The sequence below is a fragment of the Ipomoea triloba genome, chromosome 11 (genome assembly GCF_003576645.1).
Source record: "Ipomoea triloba cultivar NCNSP0323 chromosome 11, ASM357664v1".
In the NCBI taxonomy this organism is placed as follows: Eukaryota; Viridiplantae; Streptophyta; class Magnoliopsida; order Solanales; family Convolvulaceae; genus Ipomoea; species Ipomoea triloba.
In genome coordinates, this window is record NC_044926.1 from 3,863,265 (window position 1) to 3,881,836 (window position 18,572).

General features: G+C 35.0%; 3 protein-coding genes across 4 annotated transcripts; all 3 read left to right on the forward strand.

Moving 5' to 3' along the window:
• The first annotated feature begins 1,860 nt into the window (after positions 1-1,860).
• LOC116033946 lies at positions 1,861-6,872 on the forward strand. Of its 2 annotated transcripts, XM_031276503.1 has the most exons (7): positions 1,861-1,975; positions 2,055-2,250; positions 3,833-3,878; positions 5,491-5,617; positions 5,807-5,883; positions 6,340-6,443; positions 6,610-6,872. In XM_031276503.1, exons 2-7 carry the CDS (start codon positions 2,098-2,100, stop codon positions 6,646-6,648), a joined length of 546 nt encoding a protein of 181 aa, XP_031132363.1. In that variant the 5' UTR covers positions 1,861-1,975; positions 2,055-2,097; the 3' UTR covers positions 6,649-6,872. The 2 variants fall into 2 exon arrangements, with proteins under 2 accessions (XP_031132363.1, XP_031132362.1); XM_031276502.1 differs by having other exon boundaries at positions 1,872-2,250.
• A 1,022-nt stretch (positions 6,873-7,894) lies between these two features.
• Positions 7,895-11,513, forward strand: LOC115996841 (SNF1-related protein kinase regulatory subunit gamma-1). Its single transcript, XM_031236271.1, has 6 exons — positions 7,895-8,201; positions 8,443-8,615; positions 9,491-9,682; positions 9,795-10,070; positions 10,323-10,486; positions 10,883-11,513. The coding sequence occupies exons 1-6, from the start codon at positions 8,000-8,002 to the stop codon at positions 11,178-11,180; spliced, it is 1,305 nt and encodes a 434-aa protein (XP_031092131.1). The 5' UTR covers positions 7,895-7,999; the 3' UTR covers positions 11,181-11,513.
• An 847-nt stretch (positions 11,514-12,360) lies between these two features.
• On the forward strand, positions 12,361-16,668 carry LOC115997178 (deoxycytidylate deaminase). The gene is made up of 9 exons (XM_031236686.1): positions 12,361-12,617; positions 12,703-12,778; positions 13,133-13,172; positions 13,816-13,874; positions 13,956-13,993; positions 14,180-14,243; positions 14,405-14,458; positions 15,974-16,075; positions 16,264-16,668. The coding sequence occupies exons 1-9, from the start codon at positions 12,430-12,432 to the stop codon at positions 16,318-16,320; spliced, it is 678 nt and encodes a 225-aa protein (XP_031092546.1). The 5' UTR covers positions 12,361-12,429; the 3' UTR covers positions 16,321-16,668.
• Positions 16,669-18,572: the final 1,904 nt, after the last annotated feature.

Consider the following 18,572-nt stretch of genomic DNA (forward strand, 5'->3'; position numbering starts at 1 on the left):
AATTATATAATTCTTACATTTTTTGAAAAACCTAACTCAATTAATCAAGTGAAAAATTCAATGGATAAAAACTCCAACCCAACTACAAAGACCAAAATCTGAACGTGTAGCCCCCGCAAAAGTATAAGCACACACATTCACTAATCTATTGATGTATCTAATGACAAAAACTTAAAAATTAGAAGAAATAGAAAAATTATCTCTAATCACCTGGCATATGATAAATCTAGAGTAAATCATTGAAGCTACTCCAAACTTGTTGACAATCAATTTGAACACACATTTTATGCCATTGTTCATCCTTTAGCCAAGAAATAACCACAAAACAACTGTATTGATTAGTGTTAAGTTCTATATACCCAAGTTCAATATTCAGATATTATGTGTTAAAGGGTTATCTATACATGAATATTGACGTACTTGGACAACTCACTGGTAGCCAATCAACTTCAACTAAACTCATTTGGTGTAGCAATAATAGTATTGGATCAAGTTTTAATGAATAAGATACCCAATTCGACACATATCTTACTTTACGCCCCTATTCCCAAACTCTGATTAACTCCACGCCCATGGCTCCCAAATCCCATGCACTAAATTCATGCCTTTAATTTGTCCAAATCTACTCCATCTGATCGACTCCAAACCTTAGGTCAACCCTGAACTATTTGACTGACTCCAAATATTGGGTTAACCGTGAGACCAAGATCTCCAAATGGGTAGGTTATTTGCTTCATCATTTATTTATATGAAAATTTTGGTACTATACAATTTTATTTTTTTGAATATAACGTGGCTAGCTTTGGGAGTTAATGCGCGACAATGAGAGCAAAAACGCACCTTGTTGATTTGGGAAACAATAATGGTCTGGTTGAACTTTAATACCTTGTATAGTATAACGTATCAAGCTAAAGGAGTGTTGCATAAACCCTGACAATTAAATTTGAAAAATTTAACTTTGAATTGTAAACTTGAACGTAACAGTCATATGTTAGTGTATTTGTTAGCTCATTTGTATCGTCTTGTTGAGTATTCTCATGTTAGGGCGAGCTAAGATATTACTGAGAGAGTCAAGGTATATTAGCTCATACTTTGTTGTTTGTAATAAATGATTATACAAATTTGAATGTTGGTATCAAATCCTCACGCTTTACAGGATTTGTAGTGTTCTTCTTGAGCTCATAGGGAGTTTAATTGACTTATCATAATTGTGACATCACAATTTCAACCTTTATCACATAAATTAAAAATACCAACATGACAGCATACACCTTATATATACTGACAGAAGACTCATGTGCAAATATTTATCGGACAACTCATCTGCAATATTTGTGCTAAACATCACATCACCTCAATTTGAAAATTCACAAAATACATTTTATTTTCTTATTTGAGAAATAATATTATTATTTTGTTTTTATTTACTAATTTATCTTACTCTATTAGTCGACTATTTTTATTGGCCTTAATTTCTTACATTTAATTTCTTTGTAGGTTCAATAAGCGGTTTGTCTACCTTCATAATCACATCCACACATCGTGAAGAAAAAATCTTAGTTATAATTTGTTTTCATCTCTTTAGCATAAAAATACACTTTAAATAAGATATATTATTATTATTAAATATTAAATACAATAATATTTCATACCATTAAATTTATATAACAAATTTATTATGACAAAAAAAAGTTTAAAGATTTTTAAACTGTCGTGAATTTGTATTCAAATTGTATATTTTGTTTCTTACAAACTTCTTGACAAATTTTATAAAATATATAAGATATTATATATTATAACTCACAGTCTCACAATAGATAATATAAAATATTTATTACATAAGCAAATGTCTTTGATCGGACTGGATTATCTGAATGAACCGAGGGGAGTATCGCAAATCCTGGGCCTAAACCTGACAAACCTTGACCCCGGCCCGTGTTCGAGCTACATCGGCAACATCGGCTATCTTTCTTCAGTATTTCCATTCCATCTTCTCCTTCTCCTCCACTTGGTTGGTATTCTTGCATAACTTGCTCTAAATTCTCTGTGCGTAGCGGGTGCGAAGTGAGAGCAGAACCAAATTAGGGCGTCGGAGACATGGGGGAGGGCGAGTGTGGATCGTCAACTCCGTCCAATTCGAAGCATGCAACGACGGCTTCTGATATCGGCGGCGGTGGAACGGCAACTAAATTCCTCGCAAACCTCCCTTCTCGCGGCCTCTTTTCCTCCACCGTGATCTCATCCAATCCGGTAATTTCATTTCCTTTGCCGCTTTTCGCGAATGCTTGTGCTAATTTCTGTCTGCGATTTGATTATCATTCGTCGGATGCTTCTTAATCGAATCAATTGTGCCTGTGTAAGTATGTAATTACAACTTGAAAGCGTTTAACTTCACTATAGTAACTATTAAGTACTGATATTATATTAGTGGTTTGAGTTTTTACTAGTTTTAAACTCTTAATTCACTGATGAGATTTGCCTTGTTCTCCTAGAGTTCCTGCGAGCTTTAGTGCATAGATTTTTGGAATTCTCAGAATTTTGTGTGGTTGCCATTGTGTATTCACAGTTACTCAGTGAGTGATACTGTATAGATAATAGTAGGGTAAAAGAGAGGGGTGCACGAATAAGAAAAACAAGTGCAAAGAAGTGTGATATGGTCCCATTTTGGCTCCACAAGAAATTGTAGAGTGGTACTTTAGATAAAGGATTCTATCATTTATTGGATTAGTCTTTTAGGATGTGTTCTTACCACTCAACAATTTCTTTTGGAGCTGATGTGGAATCATATCAAAATGCTTGAAGTATTTATGGTGCTATTTTCGTGCATGGGAAGGGCAGAGGTCATATCGCGATAAATTACCGATGGGAGTTTTTTAAAATTTGATTGAAAGGAGGGGATCACCCACAAAATCAGCTCCTCGTAACTAAAATCTTCCTTGGGCAAAGAACACCCATCTCATCATCCAATAGAATTAGCTGAAGCAAAACCGGAGGTCTCTCAATCCACTGAACACTCCTTGAAGCCAGATAGTCTGCAGCTCTATTCTGCTCTCGGAAACAGTGCTGAATACGAACCTCCCATTGTCTCCTTATCATGTGCTTACACCCTGTGACAACAGTGAGGACAGGCCCCCTTGGTACGGTATCGCCTTTAAGCCACCTTGTAGCCAGCTCAGAATCTTTCTCCAAAATCACTGTACTGAACCCTATAGCCCAAGCCAACCAAGGAACATCAAGCATAGCCCAACACTCCACTTCAATGGCACTACACAACCCAATGTTATGAGTGAACCCTCCCTAACCATCTCCCATTAGTGTCCTGCAGCAGTCCACTTCCACCGGCTTTATCTATTCCCGACTTATAACAGCCACCGATTAGAGTTTTTTATATGATGGCAAGATGACATTTATGTATAGCAGTCAAAAATAAGAATCTTTTAGCATTCTCTCTTTTATTTCCTTCTATGTTATTTGCTCTCTATGGGAATTATGGTACTGGTATTATACTGTTTGTAATGAATCCAAAACTGCTGTTGCAAATCTGGTGATTCATATGAGCAATTGAGTATGCAACTCTCAATGACTATATTGCTTTCTTCTACCACAAAGTTGCCCACGGAATACAATGGGCTACTCTATTTTTGTGGGTGAAGAATTATGCTAATGCATGTTTTTGTTTGTTTGTTTGTATCATTATCACCTGCAATATGTGTTAATAGTAACTGAAAAGTTTCTTTGCCAGTTAAAGATAAAATATTGCTCAATCATAGATTTCTATATTCGTTCCTTTACTGCATGATCTCTGATTCACATCTTTGGAAATTTTGTACAGGGTGGAATGCGGGTTTATATTTGTGATCATGACACATCACCTCCAGGTTATTTTTTCCTTAACAATTAGCATCACACACGTCAAACTATTTTAGCGACCTTATTTGAGCTTATGTACTACCATAAGGACTTATGCTGTTGTGCAATTTTTTAATGTTTGGATAGGTTTGTGAATAGAGTTTATGGCTTCTAGCAAGTTGTTTTGAGCTTAGTTTTGCAAACTATTTCAAAGAGCTTATCCAAAATGAACTGAAAAACAGCTTTTCAGAAGTCACTTGAATTTCAAAGGAGTTAATACCCAATTTAGTCCTCGATTATAATGGTTTTTCTCAATTTAGTCCTAAAAGTCTTTTTGTGCTTAATTGAGTCTTGACTTCAATAGTTTTACCAATTTGAGTCCTCTGTTAGGATAATAACTTGGTAATATCCCCTCTATTAAAACCCAATTTAGTCCTGAATATAGAGGTTAATACCCAATTTAGTTATCGATTATAGTGGTTTTCCTTGATTTAGTCTTTGATTCTAACTCGATTATAGTGGTTTTCCTTGATTTAGTCTTTGATTCTAACAGCCGAAGACTCAATTAGGTAAAACTATCGAAGTCCAAGAACAGCCGAAGACTCAATTAGGTAAAACTATCGAAGTCCAAGATCCAATTAAGCACAAAAAAACTTTTAGGACTAAATCGAGAAAAATTACTATAATTGATGACAAAGTTGGGTATTAACTCAATTTCAATGCTATATGACTTGTTTTAATTTGAGTCCTCTGTTAGGATAATAACTTGGTAATTTCCCCTCTATTAAAACCCAATTTAGTCCTGAATATAGAGGTTAATACCCAATTTAGTTCTCGATTATAGTGGTTTTCCTTGATTTAGTCTTTGATTCTAACAGCCGAAGACTCAATTAGGTAAAACTATCGAAGTCCAAGATCCAATTAAGCACAAAAAAACTTTTAGGACTAAATCGAGAAAAATTACTATAATCGAGGACAAAGTTGGGTATTAACTCAATTTCAATGCTATATGACTTGTTTTGAGCTTATTGATTAGTTCTTATCATAAAAGTACAGTTTTAAGCTGTCAAACTGGGTGAAGATTAGGTATTATCCTATTTTATTTATTTAAATATTTTGTCAGGTTTAATGGGACTAATGACATTTCAAGATGTAGATATGTCATATTTGTGAAAACTGAAAACCAAATAAGTTTCAAGATGTAGGGTAGGGTAATCAGAAGGGGATTTGTAATTTGCCAAGGACTAGCACCATGTTTGTTGCTTAGTATATCTACTTCTGTAAGCTCTGAAAATTTAAACTCCTAACCAGAACTACACATGAAGCCTTCTCCATGACATGGTGATCTTACTTGTCACTCACAAGACTGCGGAAGCGAAGGTCTGTGTAAAACAATCTGGAGAATGTTGGATGACACTAAGATATCTCTAGGAAAAACTTGTTCTCTAGAATTGGAAAGAAAATCTTTCCTTCCCATCTTTTCACACTGCTGCTTTATCTTTTTAACTAATATGATAGCATAAACTTTGCAGTCTCTGACTTGATTCAGCAGACAAGTCACAACGTCCTCCCATGCTCTATCACAGTTTCTTTTTGCGATAGGACTTTATAAACTTGATTCTGACTATTTTCTTTGTCCAGAGGACCAGCTCATTAAGACAGACCAGATGAACATCTTAATTAGATCTCTCATGCTTAAAAAGCAGAAGGCTGAATCTGGTTCAAAAGATGGGAAAAGTGTTCCTACGAGTGAAAGTTCAAGAAAAAGGTATCAGTTTCACATTCTTCTGCATAAAAGCATTACAGGAAACATTTTGGTTATTCTTTACATGTATGCATTTACATTTCATGCAATCTGTGAATGATGTTTTACTAGCGAGTGCCTGGAGGTTTTATTGTTTTACTGTTCTGGCTAACACATCAAATGTTATCTCACCTACCAACTTATTACTTTTAGAGGCGCGGAGAGAGCACTGGATGGTAGAACATCAGCAAAGAAGGCTGCAAGCAGTAGTCAAGCCGCTTCTCGCCAGGGTAAGCCTGTAACTATGACCTCTGTTTGAATGTGCTATTCATGGGGTTTGACTAAAACCTCTCTCTCTCCCTCTAGACATTAAGGGTGACTTTGGATAAGGCTCTTGAAATTTAGGGAGTGGCACTTAGACAACTATATTTTACTAAGTTTTCTGGAATTCCAATTTACACAAGTCAAACTATTAGCAAACATAAAACTGGGGCTGTGAAGCCAATACCAGTTGAAATTGTAGTCTTGCGCTGATGGTGACCCAGTCAATATAATATATGCATGACTTTGCTTTATATACCTTGATGATTGCCTAGAGTATAGACTAATGCTGTTTGGAATGCATGTCTTTCTAGTTTATACTTTACGTTGAATAATTTGAGGTAATCCTGATGATAAATACCTTTCCTCAGTATAATAATTTAATTTATACATATATGTTCACTACTTTGCCTTGTTTTTGACAGAAGGAACTAAAAACCGTGTGCCTGAACGAGATTACCACAGTATGACAGTGGAGAGACTCCGTGCACTCTTGAAGGAGAAGGGCCTTTCCACGAGAGGAAAAAAGGCAAGAATTTATGATATTTGTCTTCTCATGTTACAGATATTTCCAAATGTTAGCGATTTTTTTCAATACTGTATTGTTGATGCACCAGATTAAGCTTATTGTCTAGCATGAGGGATGCCATTTATTTGTTTCACACATGTTCTAATTGACGATGTTTTCTGGGCAGGATGAATTGATTGCCCGTTTGAAGGAGTCCCTTGAATAATGTACTCACCAGAAACTCAGGGAGGCTATGAACTTCTAATGTAACTTTAAGATGGAGCGACTTTGAACTAATATAGAACTATGTAGTTTTTGCTACTAAACCTTGTATCTTCTATGTATTGTTTCGTGTGCCATTGCATATTTCCGGTATTAATTTTGGTCAGGTTGTACTGAACTAGTGAAACTTCAATTATTAAAATGTTTGATAGTGTGCATGGTACAACACATCAATGTGCATTAGGTATAGTTTATGGTTATAGTCTATAGACCTTGAATAATTTATATTTCAGTTCAACTTATCTATAGACTATAAGATAAGTTTGTCAAACGTGTAAAATAATCAGCAGCAAAAATAAAAAATAAAAAATAAAAAATTATAGCTTATCTTCTTCTTGGTCCCCTCTCCCTACTTCGTGTAAGTAAATGAAAAAGATGGCATTTTGTGAGTCAATGCACTTCCCTTCCCCACTTGTTATTGGCAGGTGGCAGAAAACGCAAAAGCCAAGCCGCCGGTATTCATCCTTACCCTTCCAAAACCGCTGGCCGAGTATTTGGATTTCCATTTTAAAATTGTAATTTACACTCAAAACTTTGCATTAAATTAGGTTTTAACTAATTCTAAGGAATTCGTACAATTGGTAAGCTTGTTAATACAACTATTAATTTTTACAATATTGATGCCAAAAATATAAAATAATGTATGTTCAACTAATTACATGACTTTAACTAACTTGATTGGTCTGGAAAATCGTGCACTCTCCTCTCTTAAGAGATGTTGGTCTGGAGTTTGAACCCCTTGTATGGAATATTTTATTGTGAAATTATTTAATTATTTTTTAAAATTTTTTTACCCAGTTAAAATATGTTAGATTATTCAATCATATTTCACTTAATAAAAATCATTTTAAAAAAATTACGAACTATTACATGTAGCATAGCACGCTGCTAACAAAAAAAATGTTAAACGAAATGCTAGACAAAGAGAATTGGGGCGACGTTTTTGCCCCTTCCTAGTTGCTATTCCTTTCATTCTGCCTTTATCTTTCTGCTGTCTGTTTCGGGCAAGTGGCCCCTACTGAAGAACGGATAAGAGGTAGCCTTAAAAATAGTGAAAATAATGGTCACTTTCATTTTCCATTTTCCCTTTTTTTAATTGGCTTAGATATATAATTATATATATACACGGATATAATATTGAGTTAATGGAAGCTTGAATGAATCATTGTGGATTCAATAATAGTGTGTCTCCTTCTTAAAAAGCAACAAATATCCAGTGATTGATTGATCTCTCGTTACCAGCTAGAGAGAGAGTGAGAGAGAGTGTGAGAGAGAGAGAGAGAGAGAAAGGCAAGATGCAGATGATAAGGGAGAGTGAGGAGGTGATCGAGGAGGTGAGTCAGGTGGTGACTCCCCGGAGCCCGGAGGCGAAATTGGGGATGCAGGTGGAGGATCTGTGGGACGTTCAGGAGCCGCAGCTCAGTCCTACTGAGAAGCTCAATGCTTGTTTTGAAAGCATCCCTGTCTCCGACTTCCCTCCCGCCGCTTCCAATCAAGGTACTCTTCTCTCTCTCTCTCTCTCTCTGTAATTCGATGATTTATGATCGTATAATCAGGTTTCGTATACCGTTTTTCTGTGAATCTGTTCTCTGATTGCGACATATGTACTACTGATTGTGATGGAGGTTTGGATTGATTGAGCTGTTTTTTTTTTTGCATGCCGTGCGTGTGAATGATTTATGTGTTCTGCAGTTCTATGTGATTTTGACTCTAATACGTTAGCAATTATGGCGCGCAGTGGTTGAGATAAAATCGGATGCCAGTTTGGGTGAAGCTGTTAAATTACTATCCCAGCATAAACTGTTAAGCGCGCCTGTCGTGGATGTTGATGCCCCTGAAGATGCTAGCTGGATTGATAGATACATCGGCATTGTGGAGTTCGCCGGAATTGTGGTCTGGATTCTGCATCAGGTGTGCATGCCTGTATTCAAACTTCTAATTAATGGATTTTTGTCTTTCAACACTGATGAATAGATTTTTGTTTTTCTTCCAAATTTTTGGTCATGATCTACATTGATTTTCTGTTTAGAATGACCCCGTAAATCCAGGTAAATTATACTATGGACCACGGATAAATGTTCATTTTTAATGTGTTTGAAAGTTTTTTTTTTTTTGGTAGTATATCTAAATATAAACCTTCAACAAACTAAAATAAACATTCAGTATACTAATAATGAACCTTATGTCATCGGTCCGTCTTGTAAGGTGGACGATGGCCTATGGTATAATGATTGGTAAATCCATCCATCAACAATACTATTGAAGTGACTCTGCTGTGAGACCAGTCGGGTTAATATGGAAATGGGATACTTATACTGAAAAATGTAATATTAATCAAGAATAAACTATCCCTTACTTATAAGGGAAAGTGTACTACTTTTTTAGGAAAAACGTAATACTTTAAAATCAAAATGTAAAAGTATTGCTTACATTTTTCTTCAAAAGTATTACACTTTCCCTTATAAGTTAGTATTACATTTTCGAGTATAAGTATTATATTTTCATAAATTTTTCTGTATGATTTTCACTTCTAAGGAATGTGAAAGTGATACAAAATACCACGTGGAGGAAATAGATCAATAGTATCAGAAAAAGTTCTCTCTTTTTGGGCTACAAATTTGTTAAATTGATGGATGGATAGTTGCCTTAGGCCTCTAGGAAAGGAAAAAAGATACAGCCTCAAAATCAAGCACATAATTGTCATTTTTATGTAAAGATAATTATCTCCCAGTTTTATCTTGTTCTGTCCTTCAAGAAGAATGAAGATGGTTTTCATGCCTTTGCAGTCAGAAAAGATGGAAGGATTTACCAAATGGGATGAAGCAATGGCTCAATCGGATCTCCCTCCTGCTGTTGCCGCAGCTGCTAGTGGCATTTGTTCTCCCAGATTCAGAAGTTTACACCCTGAGTCTCCAACAGCAACTTCTGGAAGCTTTTTTGAGGCTCTAACTTCTTCTGACCTATATAAGAACACAAAGGTTACTGTTTTCATTGAATATTTATACCATAGGAAGTTCCTCAGTCTGAGGATGTTTTAAATGCTTTCTTTACTTTGATATTCTATGCATAATTTCTCCCAATTTTATGCAGGTTCTAGATATTGCTGGGTCATTTCGATGGGCTCCATTCCTTGCATTGCAGAAATCAAACTCTTTCCTAACAATGCTTCTATTGCTATCTAAATATAGAATGAAGAGTGTTCCTGTGGTAGATTTAGGAGAAGGAAAGATTGATAACATCATCACTCAATCTTCTGTCTTACACATGATAGAAGAATGTGCCGATCTTCATTGGTTCGAGAGCTGGGGTTCCAAGAAAATATCTGAACTTGGTCTCCCTTTAATGAAGGCTAGTTCTATTGTTAAGGTATGAAGCTTGACTCAAAATAGCAATTTCATTAAAGGCGTGAACAGTTATGGCCTTTGGGCGGGATTTTATGGTGCTAGACTGTATAAAGGCAGTAAAAAGTTTGATTTAGTCATTTTACCCACCCAAATATTTGTTTGGATCTTACTACCTCTTGTATATCTCTACTAGTAGAAATTTTCCTGTCAAAAATATCATCAGTTATGCAGCCAAACACTTAAAATCTGTTGTGTTCTCCTTCTACTATTTCAGGTGAACGAGGATGAACCAGTTCTGCAGGCCTTCAAACTAATGAGACAAAAAGGTATAGGTGGACTACCTGTGGTTGAAAGTGGTGGAACCAAAGCAATTGGCAATATAAGCATCAGAGATATTCAGTTCCTTCTGAATGCACCTGAAATATATAGGGACTTCAGGTTTGTTTCAACTTTCAATTAAAATGATTTCACTATGTATTTATAAGACATTAAGATTTTCATACTGAATGAGACTAAGAATTAGTAAACAACCTTCTCATCATATCACTATCTTAATATTAAGCTGGAAGTTAAGAAGAGACCAATAGTAGCAATAGCTTTTATGCTGTCGGGCTGTTGACTTGGTAACCACAAGGTTACAAGTTTGACTCCTAGCATGGGCGTTTTATTGATTTGAGATAGTCAGCTATGGGCAATCTAAGTTGGTTTGATTTGGCATTTTATTGATTTGAGCTAATCAGCTATGGGCAACCTAAGTTGGTTTACCTCTAGTCACTGTGAGTTCCCCTTGTCACTCAAATAATGTTGTAGTACTTGTTTGATGTTTCCTTGCAGATCCATCACTGCAAAGAACTTCTTGACTGCAATCCGACGATACCTTGCAGAGAATTCCAAGGAGTCACCAATGCTAAGCGGGATGGTAACATGCCGAAGAGATGATAGCCTTAAGTCAGTCATCACGAAGCTCGACTCTTTGAAGATCCATCGGATATATGTCGTGGACAACGCAGGGAATCTAGAGGGGATCATCACTCTCAGAGACATCATCTCTAAGTTGGTACACGAACCTCGCGGCTACTTCGGGGATTTCTTCGATGGTGTCTTGCCACTGCCTCCAAACACCAGGGTCTGATCCTCCAAGTTTTCAGTACTTCCTCTGATGCATTCTCGGATTTTGATCAATTTCTCTCCTGGTGTGTGTATGATTCCCTTCCCTCCTTATCTTTGTTTGTTCTAGTTATAGGGAAGTTCCTTTGTAATTATTGACTGAGTAGATCCTAATCTTGTATGTGTTGGACGAAATCATGTTGCTATGCTTTCCCCCCCCCCTCTGTCTCCATATCTGTACAACTCACATGTACGTGGACTCTGGTTTCGGGTTGCCTAAATGCCAACCCGGACTTTAGTCCTTTGTTATTAATAAACAATAATAACATCCTTATGGGGAATTTTACAATTTTCTTTATCATTGCAACAATGCATTTGATTGTCTGAATTGTTATACTTGCACGTGTTGGAGTGTGATAGTTTTTTTTTTTTTTTTTTTTTAAGGAAAAGATAAAATTTTAACTATTTAAGATCTAAATATAAAGAGTTTCCTTCAAATATATATATATATATATATATATATATATATATATATATATATAAAGAGTTAGAAATAAAGGATGGGGATATAAAATTCAAATCCACGCGAACAGGCTAAGAAATTGCTTCCCCAGTTAACAAGAGGGATGTGCGATTCGCTGTTTGCTTAACAAATGACACAAAAGTGTGTGAGAAACAGTTCAACAATACCCTAATATCCTCTAAACCAATGTCAAATTGAGACTCATCAATTGTATTTGCAAGACATTGAACAATTATGAGGGCATCGATTTTCATGAGAATCTTTTTCGAAACTTGAATCTTTTCTTGATATCTCGTCTTTGCCAAACAAAAAAAATACGGAGTATCATTTTTTCTCTTTCATATTTTATTTTTCTTTCTTGTCATCAAAAACTCATGAACTTTTTTTTTTTAATGATGCTAACAATTGAGGGGTGAAATTAGTATTATATATAAATATAAGGACAACACACATCATTTTCTCCCTTTAGGCAAAAATATTCATTTGATCCTAAAATAGAGAATATTATTATGGGATAATACGTTATACGGTGAGTTTATCCAACGAGAATAATTATTAGACAGCAATAGTCAACGCCTTTACACCCACCAATGACCAAACAGACTTAAAGAAATATTGTATATACTTCCCGCTAAAATGTTTACCCAGCATTTTTTTCCCGCTACTTTCTATTTCCCCAAATCGGCAAATCCCCATTGCGCCAAAACCCTTCTTACCCTCTCGGCTCTGGAGTCAGCTTGAACGCCCAGGCATGAAATCCAGAGATCTGGCGTTGATCTCAGTCGCCGGAGTGCTCGGCGCCGCCGCATATGCCACTGCAGTTCGTTTATTTCTCAGACGCCGAAAACATCTTCGGCCGGCCGCCGGTGCCGAGTTGGCAATTAATGGGGCGCGGAAGCATCCATCGAAGAGCCCCTTCGACCCCTCCAAACGGGAAGGGTCAGCTCTTTACTTTAAGAATATTTGGTTGCTTTCATTTCAAATATTTTTCGGTGTTTAATGTTTGGATGCTATATAACTGTAGGTATTTGTCGTGGGATGATTATTTCATGGCTATTGCGTTCCTCTCCGCCGAACGCTCCAAAGATCCCAACAGACAGGTAATCAGTTTTGCATCTACAGTTTTTTTTCTTAGTACTATCAACTTTGTTATAATGTAGTATCTGTTCATAACTATTTTCGGCACAAAGAGTCAACAGTTTGCTTTCACTGATGCTCAAACCTACTCCCTTCCATATGGAAGTGCATGCCGGATGCCACTAGTTTTGCATATACAGTAAATGTAATAATCTGATTTACAGAGTTTTTTTGTATATAATATTTGTCACTGAAGGGAAGGTCTCTTTGCAGTGCTTTTTTCTCGTTATTTAACTTATTTTACATGAATTTGTGACTGTTTATCAATACTACGGCACTACACCATTGTGAAAGTGATACCTTCCAATGTTTTGCAGGTTGGTGCATGTTTGGTGAGCCAAACTGGTATAATACTTGGTAAGATGCATTTGACTTATTATTCTGTATCATAATGTAAAGCTAACATAGTCAAACGCTTATACTTGTGCCAAAGACATTGATGAATGTGGATCCGAACATGCTATTGACATCTTGCTTGATGGGTTTAGAGGAACCATCTTATGAACCCCAAATAAAACTACTAAATAATTCCATGTCGGGGCCCAACTAAGCTCCTTCCAGCTTTTCAATAAATAATGTCTAGTTGAATTTTGGTATCCTACAGCTGCTTGTGTAAAACAGATGAGAGAAACTAGAGGGATGGGAAAAGGCACTTTTGTTATTGAAGCATATCCTACAGAACTACATCTAAGTTCTAGTGCTCTTGCAAGTTGATTTAGGCACATTAATATATCAGTGAAGTGTGTGGTGTTTTGTTGCCTTAAAGTTTTTCCTCTGCTCTTTTGTTTTGTAAGTTTTTCTATTTGTTGTCTATATGCACTTGTAACTTGGTATTAGCCCCTACAAAGGCTCTATGTCCAGAAATGGAACTTAGAACATTTAAAGCTTACAAAATTCCTCTGTATTTATTTGATAAGTTGTGTTGTACAGGTTCTAATGTGCATTATTTGTTATAAAAATGAGTAACATTCTGTTACATTTATGCCCATTTTTTAGTCAGGCATTGGCTACAATGGATTTCCTCGTGGTTGTTCGGACGACAAACTTCCTTGGGCTAAGGTTGGTACTTGGTAGTGTTTACGTTAGTGAACTTTTGGTCTCACAAGAGGCATCAATTCTAACTCATCCATAAATTTTCAGAAATCCAAAACTGGAAATCCCTTGGAGACAAAGTATCCGTGAGTAACATTTATTTGAATATACTTTAATTAGCATCTCCAATGTTTACATTAGAAACAAGTATTCCTTATGTTAATGCATAAATTTTCTTAAATACCGCCTACCACCCAAAAAAAAATAAAATTACAATACAAGAAATAAGACTCAGAAAAACTGATTCTGACTCATCATATCTTCTTTTGTAGTTATGTCTGTCATGCTGAAGTTAATGCCATCCTAAATACAAATCATGCTTCTGCTGCAGGGCAGGTTAGTAGTAGTATTGTGATCTATGCACCATTCATCTGTTTTCTCTCTCTGTTTTTTTTTAATAAAAAATAAAAAAATTGTCAATTTCTCTGTCCCTTAGCTCTCTTGTCATGACCACTAGAAACTGTTATTTAATCTCATGCTTTGGCCTTATTATGCAGAGGCTCTATGTCACCATGTTCCCTTGCAATGAATGTGCAAAGATAATTATTCAGGTGATTCAGTACAACATATAAATATTGAATTCACTTTTTGCAGCAATTACGGCTAGGGATGTCAATCGGGCCCGAACCCGATGGGCTAGCCCGAAACCGACAGGGCTATAGCCCTAACGGGTTAGCCCGATAAAGAATTAGCCCAATAAGCCCAAAACCATTAAGCCCGATGACCCGATAGGGCTAGCCCGAAATTAAATGGGCTAGCCCAATAGCCCGACAATTAAAAACTATTTTTTATTATAGAAGTGATATAAAACATAACATACTTGAAATTTATAGGTAACTAATATATATTGTAACTAATATATACAGTAGCTAGTATATATTAGCTGCTGTATATATTAGTTATATATAAATATATACGTAGTAGATATTAGTATGTAGTTACTGTATATAGTAACTAATATATACAGTAACTACTAATATATATATATATAGTAACTAATATATATATATATAGTAGCTAATATATACTATAAAACTAATATATACAGTAACTACTAATATCTATATATTTATATATAATATATAAATAATAGGATAAACCAAATAAACGATTTTTTTATAGTCTTATAACCGATAACCGATCGATAATCGAAATTATCGGTCGATTTGGTTATCGGCTATCGATTTTATCGATTTTTCGGTAATTATACTCACCCATAACCGCGAGAACAGAACCATGTCCAACAATCCGATCGCCAATTGCAACAAGTGCAAGTAATTTCTTTTATTTTATTTTAGGAATTTTAAGAATTTTTTTATTTTAGGAATATTTGGGGTATTTGATTCTGCAGCAATACGTTGATTTATTTAGGAATTTGTTTGGTTGAAATTTTGTGTGGGCTAAACTGCATGTGTACCAGATTATTGTTAAATTTTAAAATAATGATTTGAATTGAAATTAATTATTAAATTTAACTTATTTTAGATGAAATAAATAATTTATTTTGAATTAAATTTGTGAATAAGTGGATATTAACTTATACTTTTTAATTTTAGTTCATTGAATTAGCCCACTGGATAAGCCCAATAGTGTATAGTTTAGGGTTAGGGCTAACCCAACTCAAAAGTAAAACAAAACAAAACCATTTAGCCCAAACCAATAAGCCCAACAACCTTGCAGGGCTAGCCCAAAACCCTAGTGGGTTGGCCCATTGACATCCCTAATTACGGCTCACCGTCACTGTAACCTCTTGATGCTTTGCCTTCATTTTTGTGACTTGAAGCTGAACTCTATTTGTTGCATTTTAATATTAAATTTCCTGCAATTTACTAGTCAAATTTGAATTAAGACTCCTTATGCCTTTCTTTAGTTGAAGATAAGCAATTAATAAGCTGCTTTTAGTTTAACTTGTGAGAGACGAGCAAATATTAACACAGTAGAGGGACATTGACTGTTTATGATAGCTGTGGAGTATGATTAATGAGTACTAGAGGAGAAATGAAGAATACCATGTTGCTTGTTTCCTAAGGCCTCAAGGGTTATAACACAAGTACTTGTAATTGCAGTCAGGTGTTTCAGAGGTTATATATTTTGTGGAGAAACGGCTGGGGAGTTGTGATACAACCTATGTTGCCTCTCACAAGCTTCTATCAATGGCAGGTGTCAAAGTAAGTGTATTGTGGTTACCTTTCCAGGAGAAATTCTTTCTAAGAATGGAGTGCTTTTTTAATGCCAAGAAAAGTCACTCTTCATGTAATAGAAGTCTAATAAAGCAATGGTTCATTTGACTTGAATTTACCTCTTATTCTCCATCCTTCCGTTTTTATTTGATAGTTTGTTTTCCCCTTGTTTATAGGTAAGAAGGCATCACCCTCTGATGAAAGAGATCTCAATCAAGTTTGATGAGTTATAGAAGTTCATCTTTGCACTTTGACTATAATTATTTACATCTCCCTGTGGTTTCTGATGCTCATGGAAGTGCAACCATTTCAGGCAATGCACTCACCCTTCCCAAAAATGAGATTATTGGCCATTTGGAACAATCTGAAGTATGTTGTTGTTTGTTGTAATGCTGCTTTATAGTTGATAATATTCTCAGAAAAATATACCAGACCTTTTCTTGATCCTGTGATCAACTTTGTGTTTGCCTTCATGTGCTATCTAATTGCAGTTGGCAGATTTCCCAATGTGATTTCTCAAGTCTTTTAGGATGTCAATGGTACTATCATTACCTATTTATCTACCAAAGTAATAGTACGCATACACTTTTGTTTTTACTCTATTTTTTACTCTCTGCCTACGTGTCATATTCTAATATTCATTTAAAAAACTATTTTTTTTTAAATGATCTTTTATCAAATTATAAAATATGACGGAAAGTTACTCATTGGCAGTTCAAGGATCATTTTCTATCTTACCCATTAGGACTATTATTAGGGATGATCATTGTTCGAATTAAATTGTGCACTATAGGAATCGAATTAAATCATAATTGTACGGATGGTTCTAGTTCCGGTTCCATAATATTAAGAATCGGAATTGTTGGTTTCAATTCTAAATCGTAAAAAAAATACATACAATTTAAAGTTTGACTATTATTTAATTAAAGTTTATATAACAATTATTTTTTCTTTTAAAAAAATAGAATGTATTTTTAAAATTAATTATTAAATTTGAACTATTTTTAAAATATAAAACATTTTTTTTAAAATCTGATTGAAACTATAATTCCGATTCTTTTTTTTTTTCAAAATTGAGAACCATCAATTTAAAATCGAAACCGAATCACGATTACTCCTAACTATTACATCTAAGAAAGTATATTGAACTCTTTGAGGAACCAAATTCATAATACAATTATTGCTTAGTATTTACATTTAATTTTATTTTATATTGTATAAATTTAAAAGTGGTTGAATTTAAACACATTTTTTCTAATTTTTCTATCATGCCCCACCCATCCAGAATATACAAGTTCTCATCTAAATCAAACTCATGTCTCCCAACAAAATGATAAATGATGGAATGAGACTTTGTAGAACTTAAGTCCTACATGTCTTCCACCATTTATCTCTCTTGAACTCTGTTGAACTTACAACTTTGTTTATAAAAATAAAGAAGAAAATTAGAAAAATAAAAATTTGATCTAAAGTTTCAACCAAAAAAAAAAAAAGATCTAAATGGATTTTATTTTCCATTTGGAAAGGGAAAAATTTTCTTATTTTCCCACTTCTGTCTTAATGAAAAATACAAATTGAGAAAATGAAAATCTTTATTTGCCGGCAGCCGCCGCCTCCGCATGCTTAGCGGAGGCGGCGTCTTCTCCTCTTCACGATTGTCATTTTCTTTTGCTCTTTTCTCTCTGCCTCTCCTCTCCATTTTCGCCTCCCCCATCGCCGTCCACCACACCTACGATCTCGCACTGTCGCTGTGTTCTTCGGCTATCGCCGCCCCTTTTCCTTCCCTTCCGACATTATTCCTTTTCCCCAACTTCGGATCTGTCAAGAAGTACATCACCATTGAATAAGGAAAATAAGGTTTTGGGTTTTGCAAAAGGTGAAGTAGGAAGGAGTGGTTTTTCTTGATTCAAAGCAGTGTTGTTTTTTTATTAGTAAGTTTTGTTGCTATTATATCTTTCGTTTATTTATCGAATTTGTTGCTTCTCGCATCTTTAGCAAGTTTATTCCCTCTCGCTTCTTTTGCGAGTTTATTCCCTCTCTTTTTTTGCCGAGTTCTTGTTATAAGCGTACGTAGAACGATAATTGGTCATGGCGTATGTGAACCACAAAAGAATGAAGATTGATACTCGGGTGGTGTCAACGACTTTTGAACTAGAGTATGCCTTCGTTATGTTTGACCAAATTACTATTGACAGTAAAGAAGCTTGGAGTGCTCCTGTCGACTTCAGCTTCAAATTTGTGAAACAGTCTGCGATTCAAGTTTTCGATAACATTGTTAGGAAATTTGTTTCTATGTCTGACTGTAAGGAATGTTTGTCCATTCCATTAATTTTTCTTGTAAACGTTTCCGCTTATGATTCAATGAATTAGTCTCGAGAGATTATTATAAAAAAAAGAAAAAAAAAGAAAATCTTTTTTTGCATTAGTGGAAAAAATAAGATTTAAACATAAAATATTGTTATTGTTAATAAACATTATCTCACAT

Excerpts from the sequence above, each read along its gene's own strand:
- LOC116033946 (XM_031276503.1), top strand. The coding sequence starts at position 2,098 with ATGGGGGAGGGCGAGTGTGGATCGTCAACTCCGTCCAATTCGAAGCAT. Across the intron at positions 2,251-3,832 it reads CCGTGATCTCATCCAATCCG|GGTGGAATGCGGGTTTATAT; the intron begins GTAATTTCATTT and ends AATTTTGTACAG. Across the intron at positions 5,884-6,339 it reads TCAAGCCGCTTCTCGCCAGG|AAGGAACTAAAAACCGTGTG; the intron begins GTAAGCCTGTAA and ends TGTTTTTGACAG.
- LOC115996841 (XM_031236271.1), top strand. The coding sequence starts at position 8,000 with ATGCAGATGATAAGGGAGAGTGAGGAGGTGATCGAGGAGGTGAGTCAG. Across the intron at positions 8,616-9,490 it reads TGGTCTGGATTCTGCATCAG|TCAGAAAAGATGGAAGGATT; the intron begins GTGTGCATGCCT and ends ATGCCTTTGCAG. Across the intron at positions 10,071-10,322 it reads AGGCTAGTTCTATTGTTAAG|GTGAACGAGGATGAACCAGT; the intron begins GTATGAAGCTTG and ends CTACTATTTCAG.
- LOC115997178 (XM_031236686.1), top strand. The coding sequence starts at position 12,430 with ATGAAATCCAGAGATCTGGCGTTGATCTCAGTCGCCGGAGTGCTCGGC. Across the intron at positions 12,618-12,702 it reads GACCCCTCCAAACGGGAAGG|GTATTTGTCGTGGGATGATT; the intron begins GTCAGCTCTTTA and ends ATATAACTGTAG. Across the intron at positions 13,173-13,815 it reads CCAAACTGGTATAATACTTG|GCATTGGCTACAATGGATTT; the intron begins GTAAGATGCATT and ends TTTTTTAGTCAG.